The sequence below is a fragment of the Giraffa tippelskirchi genome, chromosome 1 (assembly GCF_054371585.1).
Source record: "Giraffa tippelskirchi isolate mGirTip1 chromosome 1, T2T-mGirTip1v1.2.pri, whole genome shotgun sequence".
Taxonomy (NCBI): domain Eukaryota; kingdom Metazoa; phylum Chordata; class Mammalia; order Artiodactyla; family Giraffidae; genus Giraffa; species Giraffa tippelskirchi.
Genome location: NC_137275.1, coordinates 148,606,668 through 148,629,030, shown reverse-complemented (window position 1 = coordinate 148,629,030; position 22,363 = coordinate 148,606,668). Strand labels below are relative to the sequence as shown.

Here is a 22,363-nt window from a genome sequence, read left to right as displayed (position 1 = left end):
ATATGACTTTTCCTTAAGAGTTCTGAGAATGGTTTATCTGTCAATCAACCTATGAAAAAATTTTCTTGAAGAGACACTAAAGAGAAGGCAACTGTGTTTTTAATGCTACATAAATCACTGCCTAGAGCAAAGTGTCAGACATAAAGTTTCAAATGACATTGTGTTATCTCCAGAATTTCAATCGTCTATGGTTTCTTGGTAAAACTGTGTAGATCCCTTGGGTCACTAAAGGGCATTTCCTTTTGTCATTTTGAGCTTACGTTTTAGTAACCTGTGTCCCCAAATAATACAGTTTCTGTGACCACGTTATACTCTCTTGGAAGCAAATCCAGAATTCGATCCCACTTTTTTATATGGCAAAGAAGTAATTTACTAGTGAAGTTTGATAGAAAAATTCTTTAATCAAAACAAGTTTACATGTTGACACTTATGGCTTAACTAGAATAAATTTGTCCAAGTTTAAATTGTGTAAGGACCAAACAGATAAAATAGCCAGAGTTCCCTCAGAACAGTGGGTCCTAGTTCCATTGTAAGGCCTCTCAAAAGCAAAACTCCAATTACTGAAATGATTCCAAGTTTTCATCTAAAGATGAAAAAAATTACCCGAGAGGTCAAAGCATACAATGCATGTCACATGCAAACACTGGTATTTAAGCCTTTTGCCCGTATTCCTAGTTTCCAAACATGAGAAGCATCTTTTAAGCTACTGCAAACCACCAACTGACCTCGTAGTATTCAAAATATCTTAGAAATGCTGTTTGTTAAGGCTGTTCTTAAAATTTTGTGTTAACCTTTGTTCACTCTGATTTAGTCCATATACATGAAAATACAGACAACTCCTTTACTTTTGTCTACTGCCTCAAGAGTAACTAACTTTTTGCAATCCTGTCACATGTATGCATTAGAAATAAAAATTCCCTTCTCATATAGTCATGTTTTCAAATAGGTTTGTTTCCTTATATAGTATTTATTTTTATTTACTGCAAAAAGCATTATGGATTGCATTTTTTCCAATTAAAAAAATACTTAATGACTTCTTTAATGAGTGGGACTTTTTAAAAAATTCAGAAACTTGAGACATTTCTCAAAAATAAACTTTTATCATTTACTTTTCAGTTTCAGCTACTACTGCCTGTAAAGGATCTTAAATGGTTGAACCCTAAAAGCCAGATTCATTCCTACATACACTTCTGCTTACTGCAGGAAACTCGTGACTTTCACTGAATTCTCAGCCAGAAAACTAAATTACCTTCAGAAGTTAACATGAGTTTTGCACCTCGTAGAATTGTCAGTTCAATGTCAGTTGGGTATCTAGTTGTCATACAAAAAGGCATACAGACTGCACATTATTACAAAGCAGCAGGATAATGTAGCACAAAGTAGACTGAGATTAAAGTCAACTTTTGATAAGAGAAAGGAAGGAGTGAGTACTTGTATAGAAGTAACATTTTATCAACCATAAAAATGCTTAACTTCTACAAAACCCACAACAGTGAAAAGACAGTCTGGTAAATCCAATTTTTGTAAAAACTATGCACAAAACCCACAGTATCTGGGAAAAGAGGAAAGGGTTTATACAAGTAGCAGTTTTAAAAATGTAACTTTTTTCTACTATCAATTACACATTAACATACAGACACTAACTGAAAATATACTACAACGGATGTCTGGAAAAGCAGTTTAACATTTCCTAAATGAACTTCCCCTCACATTTACTGTATAATGTAGCTGTTAATACTGCACAAGTACAATTAGCAATGTTTAGTCACTTTTAAACAAAGATAAGGAGATTTCTCCCTCAAAACAAGTTTTAAACATCAAAACCTATGCTTATAAAAATTTAAAACTTTCAGCAGTCTAAATATTTCAAATGAAAACCATTACAAACTTCTCAAATGTTCTTTATATTCCGGGTATGTCAACCTAGTTATCTAGTGTAGAATCCTTCAGAGATATTTCAGTCTCTCTCTCTTCACTGGATGGCCTAAAGAAAAAGGGGGAAAAAAAGGTGTGACAACTGGGATTAGGGGGCTTCTGTTCCTCAGGAGAAAAAAAAGATACTACATCTGTGCATATATGTTTTTTAAAAAGTTAATTATTTTTTGTTGTAAATTTTATTTTACTATGTTGTGTTTTCTTCCCAAAGTAATATGCAGATCAAGCAAAATAACTAAAGGGAAGCATCATGGCCCAGGCCCTTTTCAGTCATTTCTAGCTTTAAAATGAGTTCTTTTTAAAGAACATGAAAATGTATCTATGCTACCAACATATTATACATCTTCAGAAGAGAAAGATTTCCCTGATTTCAAAATTAGAAAGGATGCTTGGTTCCAAATCCTTGAAATGTACAGTGGACAGATCAAGATTTGGGTAACTATGGTTCCAGATCTAGTTATTTTAGCATGGGTATTATAACAGCCTATGATTCTAGATCTAATTTATGCATTATTCTGTCAAAAGTCAAGAAAGTGTGGACATGAGTCATTAGTACAGGTGTTATCAATGGAACAAGTTCAAGGAATAGTTATTTTTTTTTAAACAGGATTCCTGCTTAGCTCTATTCCCTTGAATACCATGACATAATTAGTTCTAAGTAAAGTTGCTTTATAGTTTGGCCATTTTGATATGTCTTGAATTCTCAATTCAGCAAATGAGTGATGAAAATATAATCCCTTACACAAAGGATCTTGGATCAGCAATGTGATTTAAAAATTAAAACATTCCAATGCACTAAAATATGTCCTCACTTTTTCTTACTGCTGGCCTCATGGTTGTCTTTGCTTTCTTCATTGCTGTCTCCATTGTGTTGTGGTTGATTACTGTCTTGAGCATCCGATCCTCCATTTAGAGTCTTTGAACCTTTAGAAAGATACCGGTGGGAAACTGTTAGAGCTTTAAGGACATCTTAAGTATTAGGAAGACCCAAATTCAAGAACTAAACATAACCCCAAAATTCCTAATACTGTATTTTATGTGACACTGCATTGTAATCCTTTGGGTAGACAAGGCACAGTAAGAAATAGGATTACTACCTATATCTATCCACAAAAAAAGAGACTACTAATCTGATTATTCCATTTATTACTGTTGTCAGGAAGTTACTAAAGGGTGGTACAACTCTTTAGAGCATCGTGATTTATTCCAGTTGTTAGAAAAAGCAACGTAAATCACAGCAAAATTTTGTATTTAAGAACAGAAGGTGGCAAAATAGTTAACATGATCTTGTCTTCTTACTAACTTAGAAAATGATGAGGGCTTCCCTGTAATTATTATTTCATTATCAAACCTCTGGTTTGTTATCATTATCATTTCCAAGTAAATGAGTTAAGAAAATCCAACTCCTTTTGAACATTTTTTCTATGTTAGGGAGCTGCTGCTAACACATTTAGTACCATGGAATCAGGGAAGCTCCCAATGATGCAGGCACACCTCAGTTTATTGTGCTTCACTTGACGGTGCTTTGTAGATCCTGCATTTGTATTTTACAAATTCAGTATTTATGGCAGGCCTACATCAAGCATGTTTATCAGCACTGTTTTCCCAACAGCATTCGCTGTTTCTGTGTCACATTTTGGTAATTCTCACATTATTTCACACTTTAGACGTTTATTATATTCATATAGTGATCTGTCTTTGATGTTAGTTACTATAACTCATGAAAGGCTCACTTGATATAACATTTTTTTAGCAACATTCTAAAAATAAGGTATGTCATTTCTATAGACATAACCCTACTGCACACTTTAGACAGACTAAGAGACTTTAGTATAGGGTAAACAAATCTGTATGCCATGTGACTCACTTTATTACATCAGTCTGAAATTGAACCCACAGTATTCCTGGAGTACAAGCATACCTGTACTACAGGTTCTGTTTTAAGCTTTGTTCATATATACACTTTAAAATGTTTATGACTGAAATAGCACAGGAATCTGCTTCAAAATAATCTTTAGGAGTGTCACTGAAAAACTTGGAAATACAATAAAAGACCAATGATCATGTGTTGATAGCTGCTGAAGCTGACACAGGAAGTTCATTTCTCCTGACTTTTGTGTAGGTTAGAAATTTTCCCTAATTTAAATGAAAACAATAGCAACCACTACTACTAGTAAATACTAGTAGTAACTACTAAGGATGAAAAACAAACCCAGAAGCTAAGATTGAGCAGACTCTGCTAAGTTCTTTTGGGACTCCCATCATCTACTATAGGTTAAGGTATTAATAAGATTAAATATCAAAGCCATTTTTAAAAAGTAATTCCAACAAACTATTACCACATACCTGTTTGTTCCTTTTCTAGCTTTTTGTTTGGCCCTTTCTTCCCTTGATCTTTGGTTTTATTTGCTTCCTCATGCTGTCTCTGTTCGGCAAGAGATTTGTTCAGCACTTGTGTGATCACAGAATCTCCTTCACCAACCAAAAACATGTTCTTAAACTTGTTATACAACATTGTAGACTTTTCCATGATAATCTGACTAACTTTGAATCGCCGTATCTGAGAAAACAAAAGATAAGCTCAGAATTTTCCTAATTGATTTCTGAATGTTATTTAATGAAGTGGTGATAATGAGGAGATTTTTTAAATCTGCATAACTAAAGATCACTTACTTTTTTCAGTGTTGTAATCATCTCTGTGTGTTTTTGAGCTTGTTGCATTGTGACCTGAAGTGAAGCCAGTTCATCCAAGGCCTCAATACATCTGCTGACATCCTTCATGACAAAACAGTAATTTCATAACTGTTAATTACCACAACCCATAGAATCCAGGTATTACTTTCAAAATCTCAAATAACAAGGCATACAAAATAGCCAGTAACATTCTGTTATCTCAAATTTACATATACTTATCAAACCATGTTAAAAAAAAAACATGAAGCTATAAAAGCAGCACTGTATTTTTAAATGAGGTATTAAACACTTACAAGATTATCAATTTTGAGTGAATTTTTAATTTCAGCATGTATCCTTTGAAGTCGAGAATCCATTGATGTTTCTATAAATTAAAATGTGAAACACAGTAAATAGGTTTTCCAAAACCAGTATTTTTGTACAATCTAATAAGTATAATGAAAAGAGTGGTTAATTTTTAAAAAATGTTCTTAGTAATCTGCTTACATCATTAAGAAATTATCTGCCATTTTTAGTCTTTAGTTTAGGAAACCAACATTCATCATATAAGCAAAGAATCACTGACTAGCTGCATGTCTCTAAACTAAGTGGTCCGTATCCACTAACTCCTCAATCCTTTAGCACCTGCCTCTCCCTTACATATTTAACCAAAACTAAAATATCCATCTGAAACCAGATTTGTCAGAAATGGGGAAACATCTTGCTTTAGGCAGTGTTAACAATAAAATAAATCTGACTTCATCATGTAAGGAGCAGTAAAATAATAAACATGACCACCTTTGCAAGTTCACCTGATAATACTTAAAAACAGTGCAAAACATAACAGAATCCATTAGGGATTTAAAATATGTACTTGTACAATAAGAATATCAAATGACTGATTTCAAAAATTAAGTGTATGTAAAACCTCCTTTCTGTGTATAACATTATACATCTTAGAAAGTGAAATAACTAACCTCGCTTCTTCTCCACTTTCTTAACTTCTGGCTTCTTTCCTTCATCTTTATTCTGCCTATCAAATGTTAACACAAATATTTCAAAAACATTGGTACTCTGTGGCTGATTACCAAATGCCCACAATCCCTTTTGTAAGTTTTTTTTTTCTTTAAAATAGTTATGTGACCTAGATCACAAGGAATTGACTATAATTTTTAGACCTCTGCAATGCCACATTAGTATTAATTAGTATAAACAAAACTCAGCATAAAAATTAATATGCTAAAATAATCTAACAATCTAATTTTTCAGTGGCATTACCAATTTTAACAGCTGCTTTTGTGCAGTTTTATTCCAACAATAGTGTGTTAAAAGACCAACTGCAGGGTCAATGGATAAATAGGCCATAGTGGGAAGAGAATGCCTATGTTTCATGAATTCTAAAATAGCATGTCAAATTAGACTGATTCAATTGTTCCCACATCTCCAAAAAGTAGGTAATTTGAGGGGTTCAAAGTTAGTTACAAGATTAAATAGACTATAATGCTACTATATTACAATAAAGTGGGATTTATTTTTGCCACTATATCAAACTTAAATGACATTCACTAGTGTTTACATACCATTTCACAAATGAAAAGGTACCATTTTACTGTAAATTACAAAAATAACCATTTAAAAATGAATTCTTAATAATTTCTAGTACCTTGACTTAAGAGTTCGGGCCCTACTGTAATAAACCAATTGAAATAGACAAGAACAAAAAATATCTAAAAATCAGGTTTTTTTTTTTAAAAAAACTTTATTTTAAAATTTTGGTTACAGTTTCATTTTTGTTTTCTTAACAAGTCTACCGTTTAATCTCTCAGGATTAAAAAAACAATTATTAATATTCTAAAGAATTAAACAACAAAGGAATGTCAAGGGAAGGGCACAACTGCCCCATTCTCTAGGGATATAATATAGCTACTCCAGTTTAACACCTAGCTTCAAAACAAAATGAACTTTTATATTTTCTAAATGAAATAATGTACAACCACCATCTTCATCTGAGCTTATAACTTTCAAATACAAAGCTTCATTTTAAGCTTGGTAAAAAACTTAACAGGAATGATGGCCGACCTTAGTATGTAGTGTGTACCTTACAGGAAATGTTTTTTTAACAATCATAACACAGTAATAATGCCATTAATGAAGTCCTCAATTTAGAATCTGGAACATTCTTCCATCAAAGGGGGGGAGGGGGAAATTCAGTCCAATGAGTCTGTCTCAAGATCTTCATCTCTTGTTTGCTCCACTTGTATTCTCTTTTCAGTAACTGGATTAATGCTTTGAGCCCAAAATGAGATATATTTTTTATTACTGTAGATTACATGTTGTTTGGCTGGGAATACAATACAATAAACTTTATTTTTGCATAATGCATTTCATACAAGCTGCATCTGAAATGCTTTACAGAGCAAAACTGTCCAAGTACAAAGTTTTGTAATAACAGAAGAAGGAAAGAAAACACAAATATTAGAATTTGAGAAAGTTACATTCGGAGGACATTCAAAAAGAAATTGAAACACATAAAGATTAACTTTGAGATACTAAAGGGTTGGGCTAGATTTACTAAGCAACAACTAATTTTATATCTTAATTTGGGGAGCACAATAAAGTTAAAAGCAACAAACAGTCCAACAACTTTTCAGTGAAAGGACAGGAAAGGATAGGTAACAAAAAAATAACTCAATATTTACATAAATGGCCCAAGACTAACAGATTAAAGGGAGTAACGTTTCTGACCTTTAAATCAATTTTTAAATTACTCCCTCTTATAGCTAAAACTGCTTATATATCCTCCAAAAAACTACCAAAAAACTAAGAAAGGAGATGGTCAAATGCTATACTTAACAAGACTTTCAGCTTACAGATTGATTATATAAAGAAAAGGTACAAAATTATTTAAGAATAGTTTTTTTAAGAATTTCACTGCTTAAGTTTGTCTTAGTGACCTACAGCATGTTTTTAAAATCACCTCCTCACTAAAACAACAAAAAAACAGTTGAGTCAGAATAATGCAAGACGTTTCACAAAGAAAGAAACGTTTTTCAGAGAGACCTCGGAAGAGACAGTCTAAAGATAACTAAGAAAACAAGTGTACTAAACACATGAAGGCTAAACATCATTGTCATTGCTATTTTCCTTATAAAATTATTCTATAGAATAAACTTAAAGGGGGAAGAAATTCCCCATGGTAAGTATATATTATCTCCAAGTATCAAAACCTACTATCTTGATTTATATTGCACACATCTAATGCAAACCCTGTCAGCCTGTTAGATTTACTTGCACTGACTTCATGGGTTTCCAACTGTGCTTTTGTTATTTTTGATGGTCTTCTGGGGGAGGCCTGCTGGTGGTATGACAAAGATAGATATTTCTTTGATTCTTTGTCCACTACTTTATCATTTCTGTATTTAGTATTATACGAGAAAACAGTAGAAGATGAGGACATTTTCTACAAAGCCTTGAAGCAGTTAAACCCTATCTGCACTTTCTGTTTAAATTAAAAATAATTCATAGGGTGATTATCTCAGTGAATTTCATCCTCTTTACTCAGAAAAGAATGAAGCCTGAAATATGATTATCATAAACTGAAGACATATTTCTAACACATGGGCAAAGAAGGCTTCAGAAAGTCTGGAAAATGAGATTCTATTGTTTAAAATTTTCATTCTGGCTTAAAATAGAAATTGAAATTTAGAATAAGAAAATACTTACTGCTCAGTTTCCATTTGTTCTTCTTGCTTGCGTTTTCTATCTGCAGCTTCTTTCTCATGTTGTCCTTTGAGCATATTCCTTCTATGAGCAGTTTGAAAGTTTCTTCCACCTTTTCTCTTCTGTTTTATTTGAGAATTAGGATGGTTTTAGTTAACTATCAAGTCAGCGACTAATGCTTCTATGATTACAATTGTGGGAGAAAAGCAGCAACTAGTTTTAAGGGACAAATACTTAAATTATTAATTAAAATAAATCTTAGAATTACACATGTTGATGCTATCTAAATTTAACTTTCCCCTTGATGAATTTGGGATTCATAATCTATTTACTGCATTGCTATAGGAATGACATGCTTTGATTAATATGGATTAAAATGAAGTACATTAGGCTGTTTGCCTCTACACTGTGACTTCAGTACCGTTTACTTATAAGTGCCTGCTCAACCTATGGAATTTTAGGTCCGGGGCTTCTGAGGGTATTAATAAGTTAGATAAACATAAATGAAAGACCTACACAACCTAGGTCTGTATAATTTCCAAGGCTATACACAAAACTTTTGTTTTTATACAGAAAACTTTAATGAAATTCCTAAATTGTTGCATCCAAATAAAGTACCACTAGTAAAATGTACACTAAATAGGTCTGAAGTGCTCATTGAGGTCAATAATATAAATCTATGTATAAATTTACCTTTTTACATCTGTTGTCACTGGTCACAACTTACTTGGCTTAATTCTTTACTTTCCTACCTTTTCTAGGTAGATGGGGTTATTGGAAGTTTATCATGCAACATTTAACTCCCATATAATTGTGAAAAGGTAAGATAAACTCACAATGTACAATAAAGCTTCAAATTTGCTTTTTAACACAGCTAACTGAAGTTTATTCAGAAAGGTAAAGAAATTCATTTTAACTTTTAATCATATTTATAGACTTTCTTAAAGATACTGAAATCTTGATCTAAAGATTAAGAACTACACAAGAAACTAAAAATAAAACAGGTTTTATTTGATATGCAAACATTCTACCTTTTCACCTTCTTGATCATCTCCTTCTTCTTCAGAATCAGAGGTTGATGTAACCCCTGTTTTGGCTAAATTTTTCCTTTTTGATTCAACTTCCTTTTTCCCCTCTTTTTTATCTGGCTCTTTTCGTGGCTTTTCTTCTTCCTTCTGGCCCTCTTCATCCTTTTTAAGCTGTTTTTTAGGTTGTTTTTCCTCTTGCCCCTTTTTCTTGCTTTTGTCTTCTTCAGTTACCCTATTTCACAGGTAAAACAATGAAAAATAAAATTTTATGTATCTATAGATGTTGTCATTCAACCACAATCTCCGAGTTAATAACTATTTTGGATAACAATAACTATACATAGTTTGTTATTTAAAAACAAACTTTAAATATCTTCAAGTAAAATGTAAGGAAGGGTCATTATCAGCCTATCACAAAAAAACAGAACATCCTTTTAATATAAGTTAGAAGATAGAAAAATTATAGTGGCATTAGGGTAATAGAAGAGTGATTTTTCCCCCCCATTTTCTAAGTTCTTTGTTAACTCATTCACTTAAAAATAATACTGGGTACCATCTTAGATGTCATGGTACTATTCTTGACTCTGGGGAACAGCAGTGTATAAGGTGTGTGAGATCCCTAGATTTTAGCCACATTGGGAAAAATACAACTGTAGAATCAAACTAGTATGGTGAAATACAGTCATTTTAAAACTTGAAGAAATATTCGTTGCAATTTAAAAGGCTCAATTCATGCATATAATGGGTTGCATATATGGCCAATTAATATTATGCAGTGTTCAAGGAATTTTATTGAGAATTTCACATGTTATTTAAAAGCTGCAAGGGACCCCAGATCATTAGCCAACCCATTCCATTTAACAGGTGAGAAAATGATGGTGCAAAAAGGTCAGTTAGCCCAATATGTTAATTCCAAATCAACTGATTTTCCAGACAACTACTTCCTTGAACCCTTAAGAGATGATTAACTTGCACACACACACACAAAAATCACATTTTATTTCTTTAGAAATTTTTTGTCATGTAACTGTCATTGGCTATGTTTATTTTCAAATGTTGTATGGGTTTCACCCTTTACTTTTAATCAATGGAAGAAAAAGCAGGCAAGTAAAACCACTTGACTTTAGTATTTCCACAAATTAAATATTTTGATAATGATCATTTCGTGGAGATGTGGAATAGAGGATCAAATATAAAAGGCATTTCCATGGCTCTTAAAAGATACTGACCAATTGCCTCCCCCTAAATGTTACCCCCTGTGCAAAGAGGCAGGTATTAAAAATAAAAATATCCTTTTATCCCCATAGATCTGCTTCTAGCAACGTATTCTAAATAAGAAAAATGTATACATACGAGGAATAAACATTTTAAGAATTATGACACACACACTGGAGAAACATGTGACTACTTTTCTTTTTTAAAGGTAGACTTAAAACGTGTATCATATGCTCTTAAGAAATGGATTAAGTTTTAAAAACAGTATCAAAGCAGAGAATTTCCATAAACACAACTACAATTAAGTCTTTTCACCATAGTTCCCTCCTTACCATCTTCCGTGAAAAAAAAGACCTCTTAGGGATAAGTTCTCTATTAATAGGTCAAGGTATGGTAGGAAAATTATACTAAAGGACTAAAGGAAATTATAAATACATGTTTAATAAAAAAAAACCCAAATATCTCAATGATTTGTAACAGATCTTTACATGAGGATTAGGAGATGGTTTCTGCTTTTCTGGACTCCATTCCACTGTTTTATCATTTCAGGACCCACTGCAAAGAAGCTGTCACTGCCAGAGATAACCATTGTTCTTATGGTGAACAGCTTACATTTTAAAAGGGTTTATCTAGTTTTGCTCTGTGCTCCACTGAGTTTTTGTCTAGATACGGAGCTAAGAGTAGCTGTAACAGCCAATGCCTAGCCTACATACAGCACAAATGAGAAATAAATATTGTAAGCTAATGCTATTTGGAGTTGTCCATCATGGAAACCTAGAATGTGTGACACTTGCTTTGCATTTGAAACCCTACTATACAACACATAAAACTATCATCTGTGATAATTGGAATCAAAATTTATTCAGTGAATATGTGGCTCTGGGTGAAGAGGTTTCAAGACAAAATATTGGCATCTTCAGTTGATTCTTATCAACATAAATTTGATCGGGTACTTCAAGAAAAAGTAAGTTCAAAAAATAATAGGACAGCAAAGGAAGGAGAAAAAAATTCCATGCATTTCAGTGTTGAAAGTTGTTTCCAGCCTATAAAAAATTTTTAAATTGAGACAAAGATAGGAGTCAAAGATCCAGTCAAGGTAATGTATTAAGTTGCCAGCCTTTCCTTAAGAATTCAAACTGAGATACCTTGATCCTTCTGATAAGCAAATGATTGTAGGAAAAAGAAACCAGGAAGTGGGTTTTCAATAAAACATATAAACTCAAAGTACTTTTACTTAAGTGTAAAAAGATAAGCATGTCTGGGGAAGTCTTATGAGTTAGACCACTGCACATAAAGCTGACTAGAATGAAATGGACACACACACTAACAATAAAGTATTATTACTGCCAAAAGTGACGCCAATCTGCATTAAGGGAAAGTAATGGAGATTTAAAAAGGAATCTTGGGTCAAACTCCCTAAACTATGAAAGGAGACTGAGAAAGCTGCTCAGCTAGTAAGGAAGGTAGTACTTTCCAGTACAACTGTTGATATTGAAAAAGATCAACTAAAGATGATACTGAAAAAGTAGAGAACTCTCCAAAGAATAGGTCAAAAGTCAAGGAGAGAAATGGACTAGGAAGATACTGTCAGGAAAAAGTGGGATGGACCTAATTAAGGAAATACCCTTATATATAAATGGGGATCTCACAATATTTTCCCAACAGAATTTATTTCCTAGGCAGCAATGGCTGCTATATGCCTCAAAATCTTGTCCTTGGGAGTATTTATGGTTCCCTATCCCAGATCAATGTGCATATATAAAGGGGAGAGGGAAGCAGATGACCTGTGTTTTAGTTCCTGCGTCTCTACATGAAGGCCTTAAGCTGATCATGAAATCCTAGACTTGATGCCTTGATTAGAGAAGACATCTTACAGAGGGGATGAGAGAGATTCATTTGAAATGTTTAACAACAAACTCACCTGCATGTACTTTATATTTTAATTTCACTATAGTAATTAAAACCATGTTGTAATTTTTTGCCACTGTTTTTGAGAATATTTAAACAGCTGGCTTGGCAGTAAAATAAAACTCTTTCAACATATATTGGTTAAAAAGTACCAACACTCTTAAGTTGTTCTCTAACTGAAATTTCCAATAAACTGTTTTCATTCAAAACACTGTAAATCCATTCTTAAATGACATACTTGAACCTTTTCCTATAAAATCTTCAAACACAATAGCTACAAAGTTTTGCCCTGTTTGTTTAGACATACATTCCTATTGGTGAAGTTTCTACCCAGAAAGCTGACACAAACAAGATCCACAGAGAAAAGAAAGGTGGCAAGGAAGAAAAAAGGAAAATATTGATTGTTTTGTTGCTAACTAAAAGCAGTTATCATTCCAAAAGACTTTAAAATTTTACATTTACAAAAATTTAAGTGTTATTTGGAAATAAAGGCTATTCTGGAGGAGCAAGATTCATGGAAATTGCTTCAAAATTACTTTGTCTGGGGGTGGGGTAAAAAACACTTTGTCTAAAAATTTCTTTAAACAAAGCAAACTATTATAAATTTTACCCGGCATTATCTGAGTATCTTACATCCTGATATATAAGAAAATGTCTTAGATTAATGAATTGATACCAGATTTTTCTTGGTTCCCTATCAACTTTAACTTTTTTATATAATAAAACTATGTTTTAAAGAAGTTCCCTCATAATTCTAATACAAAACAGTAATAACAATCATCTGTAAATAAAAACTTGTAGAAACGCAAAAAAGTTTATGCATATTTAAAGTGAAATGTATCATTTGCACAACTAATTATAATACTCACATGTCACTCTCTGAAGGACAAGGCTGTTTTACCATTTTGGGTCTGCCTCTTGGTTTTGGAATCTTGACCTCTGTAGCTAACAGTCACAGGAAGAAAATTTTTATAACTATCAGTTTTCCCACCAAGATGTAGACATCATATATAAAAGTTATAAATATACATACTAAGAATATTAATTAGTAGTTATTACAGATATAATTACTTTAGTTTTTTTTTTTTACTTTAGGTTTTAAAAATCATATCCTCGTTCAAATGAGTAACAACAATTTAGAGAAGTAAATCAAGGTTATTTTCAATTTATCCTTAGTATGGCTGAGGACTTAAAAGAACATCCTTCACTGTTGCTTTAACAGGAATGTCACAAAGTTCAACTTTATAGTAGATAATAGCCCTTATATTCAACATTCATATACATACTACAGTATCATTTGTAAATCTATGTTCACGACTTTGAAAATTCTTTATCAGAATTCACTAAATTTTCTAACAATACCATTAATTTGATCCATTACAATATTAAAATCCAAAGAAAAAGTAAGGTAAACAAATTTGGGGGGTATTACTCAGTTTAAATCTGTTTCATTAAGAAACCTATATTATGAAGTAGGAAAAAAAACTGTCTCTATCCTGGCTAACTTTCTTTGTTTTACTTTGTATTAGAGACAGATCCTTCCAAACTATTTCCTATTTGCCAAATTAGGAAAATATTTTAAATAGGCTGAAGACATCTGCATATTGTATAGGTCCTAATAAAGAATGCAAAAATTTAAAAATTAATAGCTTTGATTCCATTTGGAAAGCTTTGATTCCATTTGGAAAGCTTAAGCTTTCTAAAGTAAGAGGTAAAATAAACCCATTAGTCATGGAATTTATATCTCACCACAGCCTCATTTGCTCCTATTAACGGAAAATATAATGGGGATAAACAGAAAATGAAAAAGTCTCAGGCAATTATTTTGAATTTAAATACCTTATCAGAGAGCAGAAACCTTAATGTTTATCTTCTTTAAAATGTGTATGTTACACATAACCAAGTGTTTATTCACCTATTCCAAAGCAGCTGAGGTACAGCACTTAAATGGATTAGAATACTGATCACAAGCCAGATATTTAAACATTAACAATCCTACCTGCAGGTCGTCCTCTTTTAGGACTCACTTTTACATTAGCAGATGCTGTTGCTGTAGTCACTACTCCAGCCTCCTCAGTTTCTACTTGCTTTTCTGCCTGAATAACAAAGATTTAAATTATTTAGCATGGTAGGCATTCCAAGTTTATTAGTTTAATGGCAAAAACATGCCACTGTAAGATAAGTTCAAATATAAGCATAACTTAAAAAAAATATATATTCATTTATTTGGCTGTGTTAGGTCTTAGTTTTGGCATGTGGAATCCTAGTTCCTTGGCCAGGAGTTGAACCTGGGCCCCCTGCATTGTAGCGCAGTCTTAGCCACTGGCCCACCACCAGGGAAGTCCCTAAGCATTACTTCTGTATGATTTTCATTTTTCAACAGTTGACTCAGTGATATCCTCAAACTTAGCTTATAATTCTAGGAAATGAACAATAAAACTTCACTTTTTAGATCTTCTCAACCTAAAAAGAGTCATTTGTAAAAATAAATTGAATATTCTTGATGCAAAGTGTTGAATAAAGTATAATTACACTGAATAGCCCACACATTGCTTATAAATGTACTTTCATTACGTATCTCAAAATGCTAACACTTTACAATGTGTACTTACGATATACAACCTAAATTAATGTTAGAAAAGGCAATAAATTAACTTGCTGGTATTTCCATTCTTTAACTTTGTTAATATACACATTTTATTTTTGAAATGAGACAGATCTGCTGTTCTTCCCTAGGAGTTACTCTATTTTCCATCAAGAAGGACTTACTGTAAAGAAATCCCAACAAACCTTTGCAAACTATAATGCCCTAAAGGTAATGAGACAACAGCCCCAAATGAGAATCCATTTAATCAATTCAAGCATTAGAGTAGAACCAAGGTGAATAACCACCAATTAGAAAGGAAATGCAAGCATAACATCATAATGGAAGAGAGAAAAGAAACAGTGAAGAGATCAAAAAGAGCAATGAGGACTGCTATGAGCTGCTTCCTCACCCTCAACTACTTAGAATTCAGCCTGAACTACCTAACAAAATAAAGGCAATAAAGCATCACGAAAGAACCTGCATAATCCAATCTTACTGATGAAAAGTCTCAATCTTTTAATCAACAATCTGATTTGCAAACACTAGGAGGGCCAAAGTTCTCCGAAATTCAGTTCAAACTAATAAGCTCTTTCAGTGCCAAAAGAAAAACCTCTCTTCAATTACACTTTCAACTTTTGGAAATAAATCATGACACTGCGTTAAGAATTAGAGGTATGAATCTTTGAGGAGTTACCAATTAGAGATAGCAACTTTATCTATAACTAATACCATAAATAAACACTTTAATAAGCAAAAGTACAGCCCTTCCATAGACATATATTCCTGACTATTACAGCAAGTCAAAACCATTCCTCATGAAAATATTAATAAACTCAAAGAATAATAAATATTTTATCTAGAGAAAGGACTATTTATTATTTCAAATATATATCTAAATATCTTAAATGCAAATATTCTGACTAGATAAATTTCTTCCACATTTTATCTCACTGGGACCTCTACTGTTCAGTTGCTAAGTGGAGTCTGACTCTTTATGACCCCATGGACTGCAGCACACCAGGCTCCTCTGTCCTCCTCTATCTCCTGTAGTTTACTCAAATTCATGGCAATTGAGTTGATGATGCTATCTAACCATCCCATCCACTCCTGACCCCCTCTTTTTGTCTTCCATCTTTCCCAGCATCCGGGGTTTTTTCAAATGAGATCTCTAATCCTTTGACAAATTTTCTCCCCACTTATTACCCCATTTGCTAGCTCTACTCCCTTCATGGCTTTACATAAAGGCCTCCCAACCCTACAAAAACCTCATGGGACTGTTATTCATCTGCATTCTTGTTTTGCTGCACCTTTCCCAGAAATCTCCAACAGAGGATTACCATAAAACTCTACCTTCTCGCTTTAATTACTCCCTACTGATCTGAGCCCTGCTGGAAAAAAAAAAAAATCTACAAACATGCATTCTTTTTATGCAGCTTCATTTGTGGTCAAAGTTATCCATTAATCCTTTACCCTGTCTTTTGTCATTCCCTTTCCTTCTCCTCCCTCTAGCATAAACTTTCAATCCTTCCTTCTTGCCTTATACCATATATGCAGTCTTGCTTTGAATTCAGTGAGGGAGAAGGGAGAGACTGAGGCCAGCAGGAAGGGATTCCCTTAATTTCCAAGTCTCCCTAGAAATTTTTAATAGTCCATTCCCTTTAATGTTAAAAAAGATGAAAAATATCTCTTTCCCATGAAGTCAGTTTCTTTAAATGTGTTCTCCCTCTTCTCTCACTCAGCATTATTCTTAACTTTCAATAATTTAAACTCTTTGAATATCTGCTATTTTCTAGTTTCACAAAGAAAAAGTGTTAAAGCCTCTATTATATTTTTTTTTACTTTAACAACCTCCCTTAACCATGGCAAATCCTTATTGCATTCTCTCTCCTCACTTCAAAGATTTCAAAAGCACAGTGTAATTTTAACATTAAACATTTTATTCTTTAGCCTATTTCACGTGTTTCTTACCATTTGACCTTAAAAGTATCCTGGCAGATCCCAACTGTCAAACCTTACTGGACCCCCTCTGCATCAGGACACTACTAACTACACCCTCACTCTTAAAATTCTCTCCTTCCTTGTTTATCTTGATAGCTTCTCTTAGATTTTCTCCTGACAGTTCATTCTCCACCACAATTATACAAGGCAATCTTTCATGGCCATTATATTACCTCAGGATTCTGGTTTCTGTGTGGTTCTCGGTAAACTTTTCCCCTTGACTAACCATCTAATATCCTTTATTTATACGAGACCACATCTGTAACTTCTACCTTTACCCCTTTTGGTGTCAGAGAAATACATATTTTCAGTCCAATTCTCAAAGGTGTTTCACATCCTCCTCAGCTTCTACTCCCAAAACATCTCCTGCATCTCAGTATATAATCCAGTCATCCAAGCTACCACCCTGAGTCATCCTAGCTTCCTCCTTCTCCCTTCACACCCACTTTCAATCAACTATTAACTTTACCCCTTAAGGGGCTCTTAGCATCCCATCTTTCACCTACACCACTAAAAATGTTAGGCTAACTCTTTAGAAAGGTTTTCATAACTTAGTTCAGTTCAGTCGCTCAGTCGTGTCTGACTCTTTGCGACCCCGTGAACCGCAGCACGCCAGGCCTCCCTGTCCATCACCAGCTCCCGGAGATTACCCAAACCCATGTCCATCGAGTCGGTGATGCCATCCAACCATCTCATCCTCTGTCGTCCCCTTCTCCTCCTGCCCCCAATCCTTCCCAGCATTAGGGTCTTTTCCAATGAGTCAACTCTTCGCATGAGGTGGCCAAAGTATTGGAGTTTCAGCTTCAACATCAGTCCTTCCAATGAACACCCAGGACTAATCTCCTTTAGGATGGACTGGTTGGATCTTCTTGCAGTCCAAGGGACTCTCAAGAGTCTTCTCCAACACCACAGTTCAAAAGCATCAATTCTGCGGCGCTCAGCTTTCTTCACTGTCCAACTCTCACATCCATACATGACCACTGGAAAAACCATAGCCTTGACTAGATGGACCTTTGTTGGCAAAGTGATGTCTCTGCTTTTCGATATGCTATCTAGGTTGGTCATAACCTTCCTTCCAAGGAGTAAGCGTCTTTTAATTTCATGGCTGCAATCACCATCAGCAGTGATTTTGGAGCCCCCAAAAATAAAGTCTGACACTGTTTCCACTGTTTCCCCATCTATTTCCCATGAAGTGATGGGACCAGATGCCATGATCTTAGTTTTCTGAATGTTGAATTTTAAGCCAACTTTTTCTCTCTCCTCTTTCACTTTCATCAAGAGGCTCTTTAGTTCTTCTTCGCTTTCTGCCATCCAAGTCACAACCATAACTCCCCATTTTAATTGTCTTATGTATTTACTGTCTGTCTCAACAAAAATGTAACTCAGAACAAAGACATTATCTTCCTTATTCACTGATGATTTTCTGCCTGGGCTAGTGAAGTGAGTACCAAAATTCTGTATCAATTTATCAGGAAACTAGTCTCTCTCTGCTTCACTTCAATTCCCATCATTTACACTGCTTTAAAAGAAGTATCTGCAATTTAAAATGATTCAATGGCTACCCACCACTTCTCTAAGTTGAAGTTCTTCAGGATAACACATTGGTGTTTTTCATACTTGTTTCCCTCAAATGTTATGGTCTGATAATACTGAAATGCAATACTAGAAATGCTTGAAGCAAAGTTTTCTCTTCTGCCTCTGTCCTTCCCTACTCCTCCATCTGCCTGTCAAAATTCTGCCTATCTTTTAAAATCTTTTTCAAGTTATCATAGCCCCTTCACACACACACCCCCCACAGGGGATAAAAAGCCACTGGAAGTAAAATATGAAAACAAATAATTACAGTGGCTTTAATTAAAGACGTTGAACTCACACTACAGTACTACGTGAGAAAAAAAAAAAAACAAAAAAAACCACCCTTTTTAAAAGACTGAACCCTTGGAGTTCCCTGGTGGTGAAGCAGTTGAGAATTGTGAGAATCTGCTTCCAATGCAGGGGGCATGAGTTCAGTCCCAGGTGAGGGAATTAAAATCCCATGTGCTGCATACTAAGATCCCATGTGCTGTGTGGCTTGGCCAAAACAATAAATAGCATAATTTGCCATTAAAAAAAAAAAACTAAACGCAAGTTTTCTTTGTAGCTTTGTCATATAATAATACTTTTTCTGACCTATATATGTCTCAGACATATATAGGTCAGAAAAAGGTATAATGAACAAAACGTCACATAGGAAAGAAGAAAACATTAATTAAAATCCTAAGATGTACTTCATCCCAAACTGTCACATCCTCTCATTTCATGCAACAATGTTGTAAAGTAGTAACAGCATAATAGTGGATATTTATAAAGCACTTACCATGTATAAGGATTTATTATAAATATTTTATATGTCTGAACTGATTTAATCCTCTCAATAATCTTATAAGTATATGTATTATCCATTTTTAGAGAAAACTTGAGGCAGTAAGATAAAAAGGAATGAAAATTGGTGCATTTTGTTTACCATTCAACTTAAGGATGTTGTATCACTAAGAAAGCAACAGTTTGGATATGTAAACATAACCTATCCTTTACAATAAGGACTTAAGAGTGAAACGCTAAGTTTAAACAGTACAGTTTTTTCACTATCTACACTTCCTCAATCCAGCTAAAATAAAAATTCTTTTAAGATCTCTGTGGTTAAGCTGTAGGATTACCTTTCTCTTCCTCCCTCTTCTGGCAGCTTTTGGAGTGGTTATGTCAATTGCTTTAGTCACATCCTATAAAAGAAAAAAAGATAAAACTGATATGCCACAACTGAAAGAAAGTTTCTTAAATTAAAAATCACAAACATGTTTCACTAAAAGAACTAGGGAACTTGTTTGAAATTATAAACTTTGAAAGTCTTAATATTATCATCACAAAGTAAGAGGAATTACTGGTATCTCTGTCCAAAAAAAAAAAAAATTCGTCAGATCAAATATTAAAGTCACATTTCCTAGTACACTGGGAGGTTCGTCTATTTAAATTTACAAAACACGAATCTTTCTACAGCAGAATCTTCAGTTTTAGGACTGTTAATGTTAAGAGGTGGCCAGGACTTGATCATGTAACAATTATGAAGCCTAGAAGAGCTAAATAAGTATTCCCACTCAGATAATCAAATACAGAGTTGGAAATAAATGTAGGTTTCTAAAAATTTGGTTCAATGTCCTTTCCCCTACATCCATCTACAACACCTCACTTTAAAAATATTCCTAACAAACAGTAAGCCACTCTTTTAGCTGTACCTCATATTTTGCACAGCAAAATAACAACACCCAAGGACCTCCTGGTGGTCCAGTGGCTAAGACTCCGCAGTCCCAATACAGGGGGCCTGGGATGGATCCCTGATCAGGAAACTAGATTCCATGTGCTGCAACTAAAGATTCCTTTCCGCAGGCTGCAACTAAGACCTGGAGCAGCCAGAAAGTATAAAGATGAAAAAATTATTTTATAATATTATATTTAATATTCACACAAGGAAATAAATCTTTAATATTTTCCCATTCATTACTTGACTGCTTTGAAGATTACTTTCTACTTTGCCACAATCAACTCATTTTACAATTCTTCCTTGCAACAAGATGGATTTAGAATGCAAGAGAAATTAAACACACCTCATTGCTGGCTTTTTCTTCATGGTCGGTATCTTCCTTTGAAACACTTGTTTCTTTTTCTTCAACTTCAACATCAGATGATGCATTTGACTGTTTAGCTGATGCCTATGAACAATCAAATCTATTAGTTTCACAAAATGATTTTAGCCCAACTTTAAAATTTGTGTCCATAAAAAAATCAAAGCCTGTTTGCAAAAAAGCTAGAAAAGTATCCTTATTTCTGTTGCACAGGATACTTCTAATATGCACAAGTTATAAACAGTTTTAAATGCTACTATTCCTGCAATTGATGCATATAAGCTCAGCAGATAAAATTATGAAGCAGAAATTAAAAGTACAATTACAAAGAATACCATCCTGATGTTCTAACCAACACCCAACAAGATACAATGTAAGGTGATTTAGAACAGCACAGACCTACACTATATGCAACTACTGTAATATTCTGGATAAAGAAGCTAATCTAAAAAAGTATATATATATATATATATATATAATATATATATATCACAACTTTATTTAAGGACCTTGACTGATCTATATTTCAAACTTAGTTTACTTAAAATGCAGATTTCTGAAACCCAAACTTAAGTGATTCTGATTTAACAGACATTGAATGAGAGTCAATAATCATTAATTTTTAAAAGTACCCCCAGATGAGAAAATACTTGTAAGCAGGTGACTTAGTGTCCCTAGAGTTTCAAAATACCAACCAAAATAATGACAACCAGAGGTGAGGGTAAAGCACGTATTTACAAGATGATGGCAATGTAATCCAAACTGTGCACCTTTCTAGCTATTTCCTTTGGCTAGTCTTCTATACTGTTAACCCTTTTCCTTTTTTGTAAAAAAGGCAATGCTGATCATCCACAAATTTTATAAAGGTATATAAAAAAATGTACAAATGTGTCCAAAATTACTTATAGCACTATAGAGATATTTATAAATTAATGATGGCAAATTTTTGGTGTTTCTTTTATGTAAGTTTGGGCTCAAATGCTTGCACCAAACCCCAGGAATGTGCCATTGAGGATGTCTGGGCTGGGAACACAGTACATCACACCAGCATCATCATTCACACTTATGTTAGAACAGAAAATTGTTGGGGTTCATGCACACAGCCAACCAAATATTTCATTGTAAAACAGAAAATTCCAAGTATCAACATGTATCATGGAAACTACCTGGATATTAAGTAGGTAGATGGGAACAGAGAATAAAGTGACTATGCAAGACAATCTGGAGAATAAAAATGACTTTGAAGGTACAATCATAGGATGCATAATCCAAGTTAAATCACAAAAAGTTATTTTCAGGAAATAATCAACTCAGTCTCTTAGGACTCCTATTACACAGTCAAGGCAATAAGGATGGGAAATCATTCATCAATTCTTACAGTTGTGCAACAAACATTTAGTGGATAACTATTCTCTGCACACATATATAACAATGCCAGGCACACAGGACACATACCACTTCTTTATAGAGCAAGCCTGTGGCAGTTAAGACTAGTACAGAAACAATTACGATATAAGTACTGTAACAAATAACTTTTGGGTGGCTGATGAAGGCACTTAGGATCATCTAATGCAGCCCTGTAACATCAATCAAAGATTTAAATATTCCAGACACAACAGCATCTGAAGGTTTCAAACAAGAGA

At 33.7% G+C, this 22,363-nt stretch overlaps 1 protein-coding gene across 18 annotated transcripts in view; it reads right to left on the bottom strand.

Annotated features, from left to right (window-relative positions):
• Positions 1 to 381: 381 nt before the first annotated feature.
• PSIP1 (PC4 and SRSF1 interacting protein 1) overlaps positions 382 to 22,363 on the bottom strand; it is a 38,029-nt gene continuing 16,047 nt past the window's right edge. For 4 of the 18 annotated variants that reach the window (XR_014056576.1, XR_014056577.1, XR_014056575.1 and 1 more), the window contains 12 exons: positions 20,703 to 20,807; positions 19,761 to 19,823; positions 14,479 to 14,575; positions 13,349 to 13,424; positions 9,360 to 9,588; positions 8,332 to 8,450; positions 5,586 to 5,641; positions 4,923 to 4,993; positions 4,605 to 4,710; positions 4,282 to 4,495; positions 2,748 to 2,859; positions 382 to 1,984 (listed from right to left, as the gene is read on the bottom strand). Coding sequence is in view for 14 of the 18 variants with exons in the window: in XM_081499747.1 (XP_081355873.1) it covers positions 1,924 to 1,984; positions 2,748 to 2,859; positions 4,282 to 4,495; positions 4,609 to 4,710; positions 4,923 to 4,993; positions 5,586 to 5,641; positions 8,332 to 8,450; positions 9,360 to 9,588; positions 13,349 to 13,424; positions 14,479 to 14,575; positions 19,761 to 19,823; positions 20,703 to 20,807 (1,305 nt within the window). In the remaining 4 variants the exon portion in view is untranslated. Of the gene's footprint in view, positions 1,985 to 2,747; positions 2,860 to 4,281; positions 4,496 to 4,604; positions 4,711 to 4,922; positions 4,994 to 5,585; positions 5,642 to 6,347; positions 7,031 to 8,331; positions 8,451 to 9,359; positions 9,589 to 13,348; positions 13,425 to 14,478; positions 14,576 to 19,760; positions 19,824 to 20,702; positions 20,808 to 22,363 lie in introns of those variants that run through there. The other 14 variants (XM_081499747.1, XM_081499757.1, XM_081499737.1 and 11 more) reach the window with 4 other exon arrangements.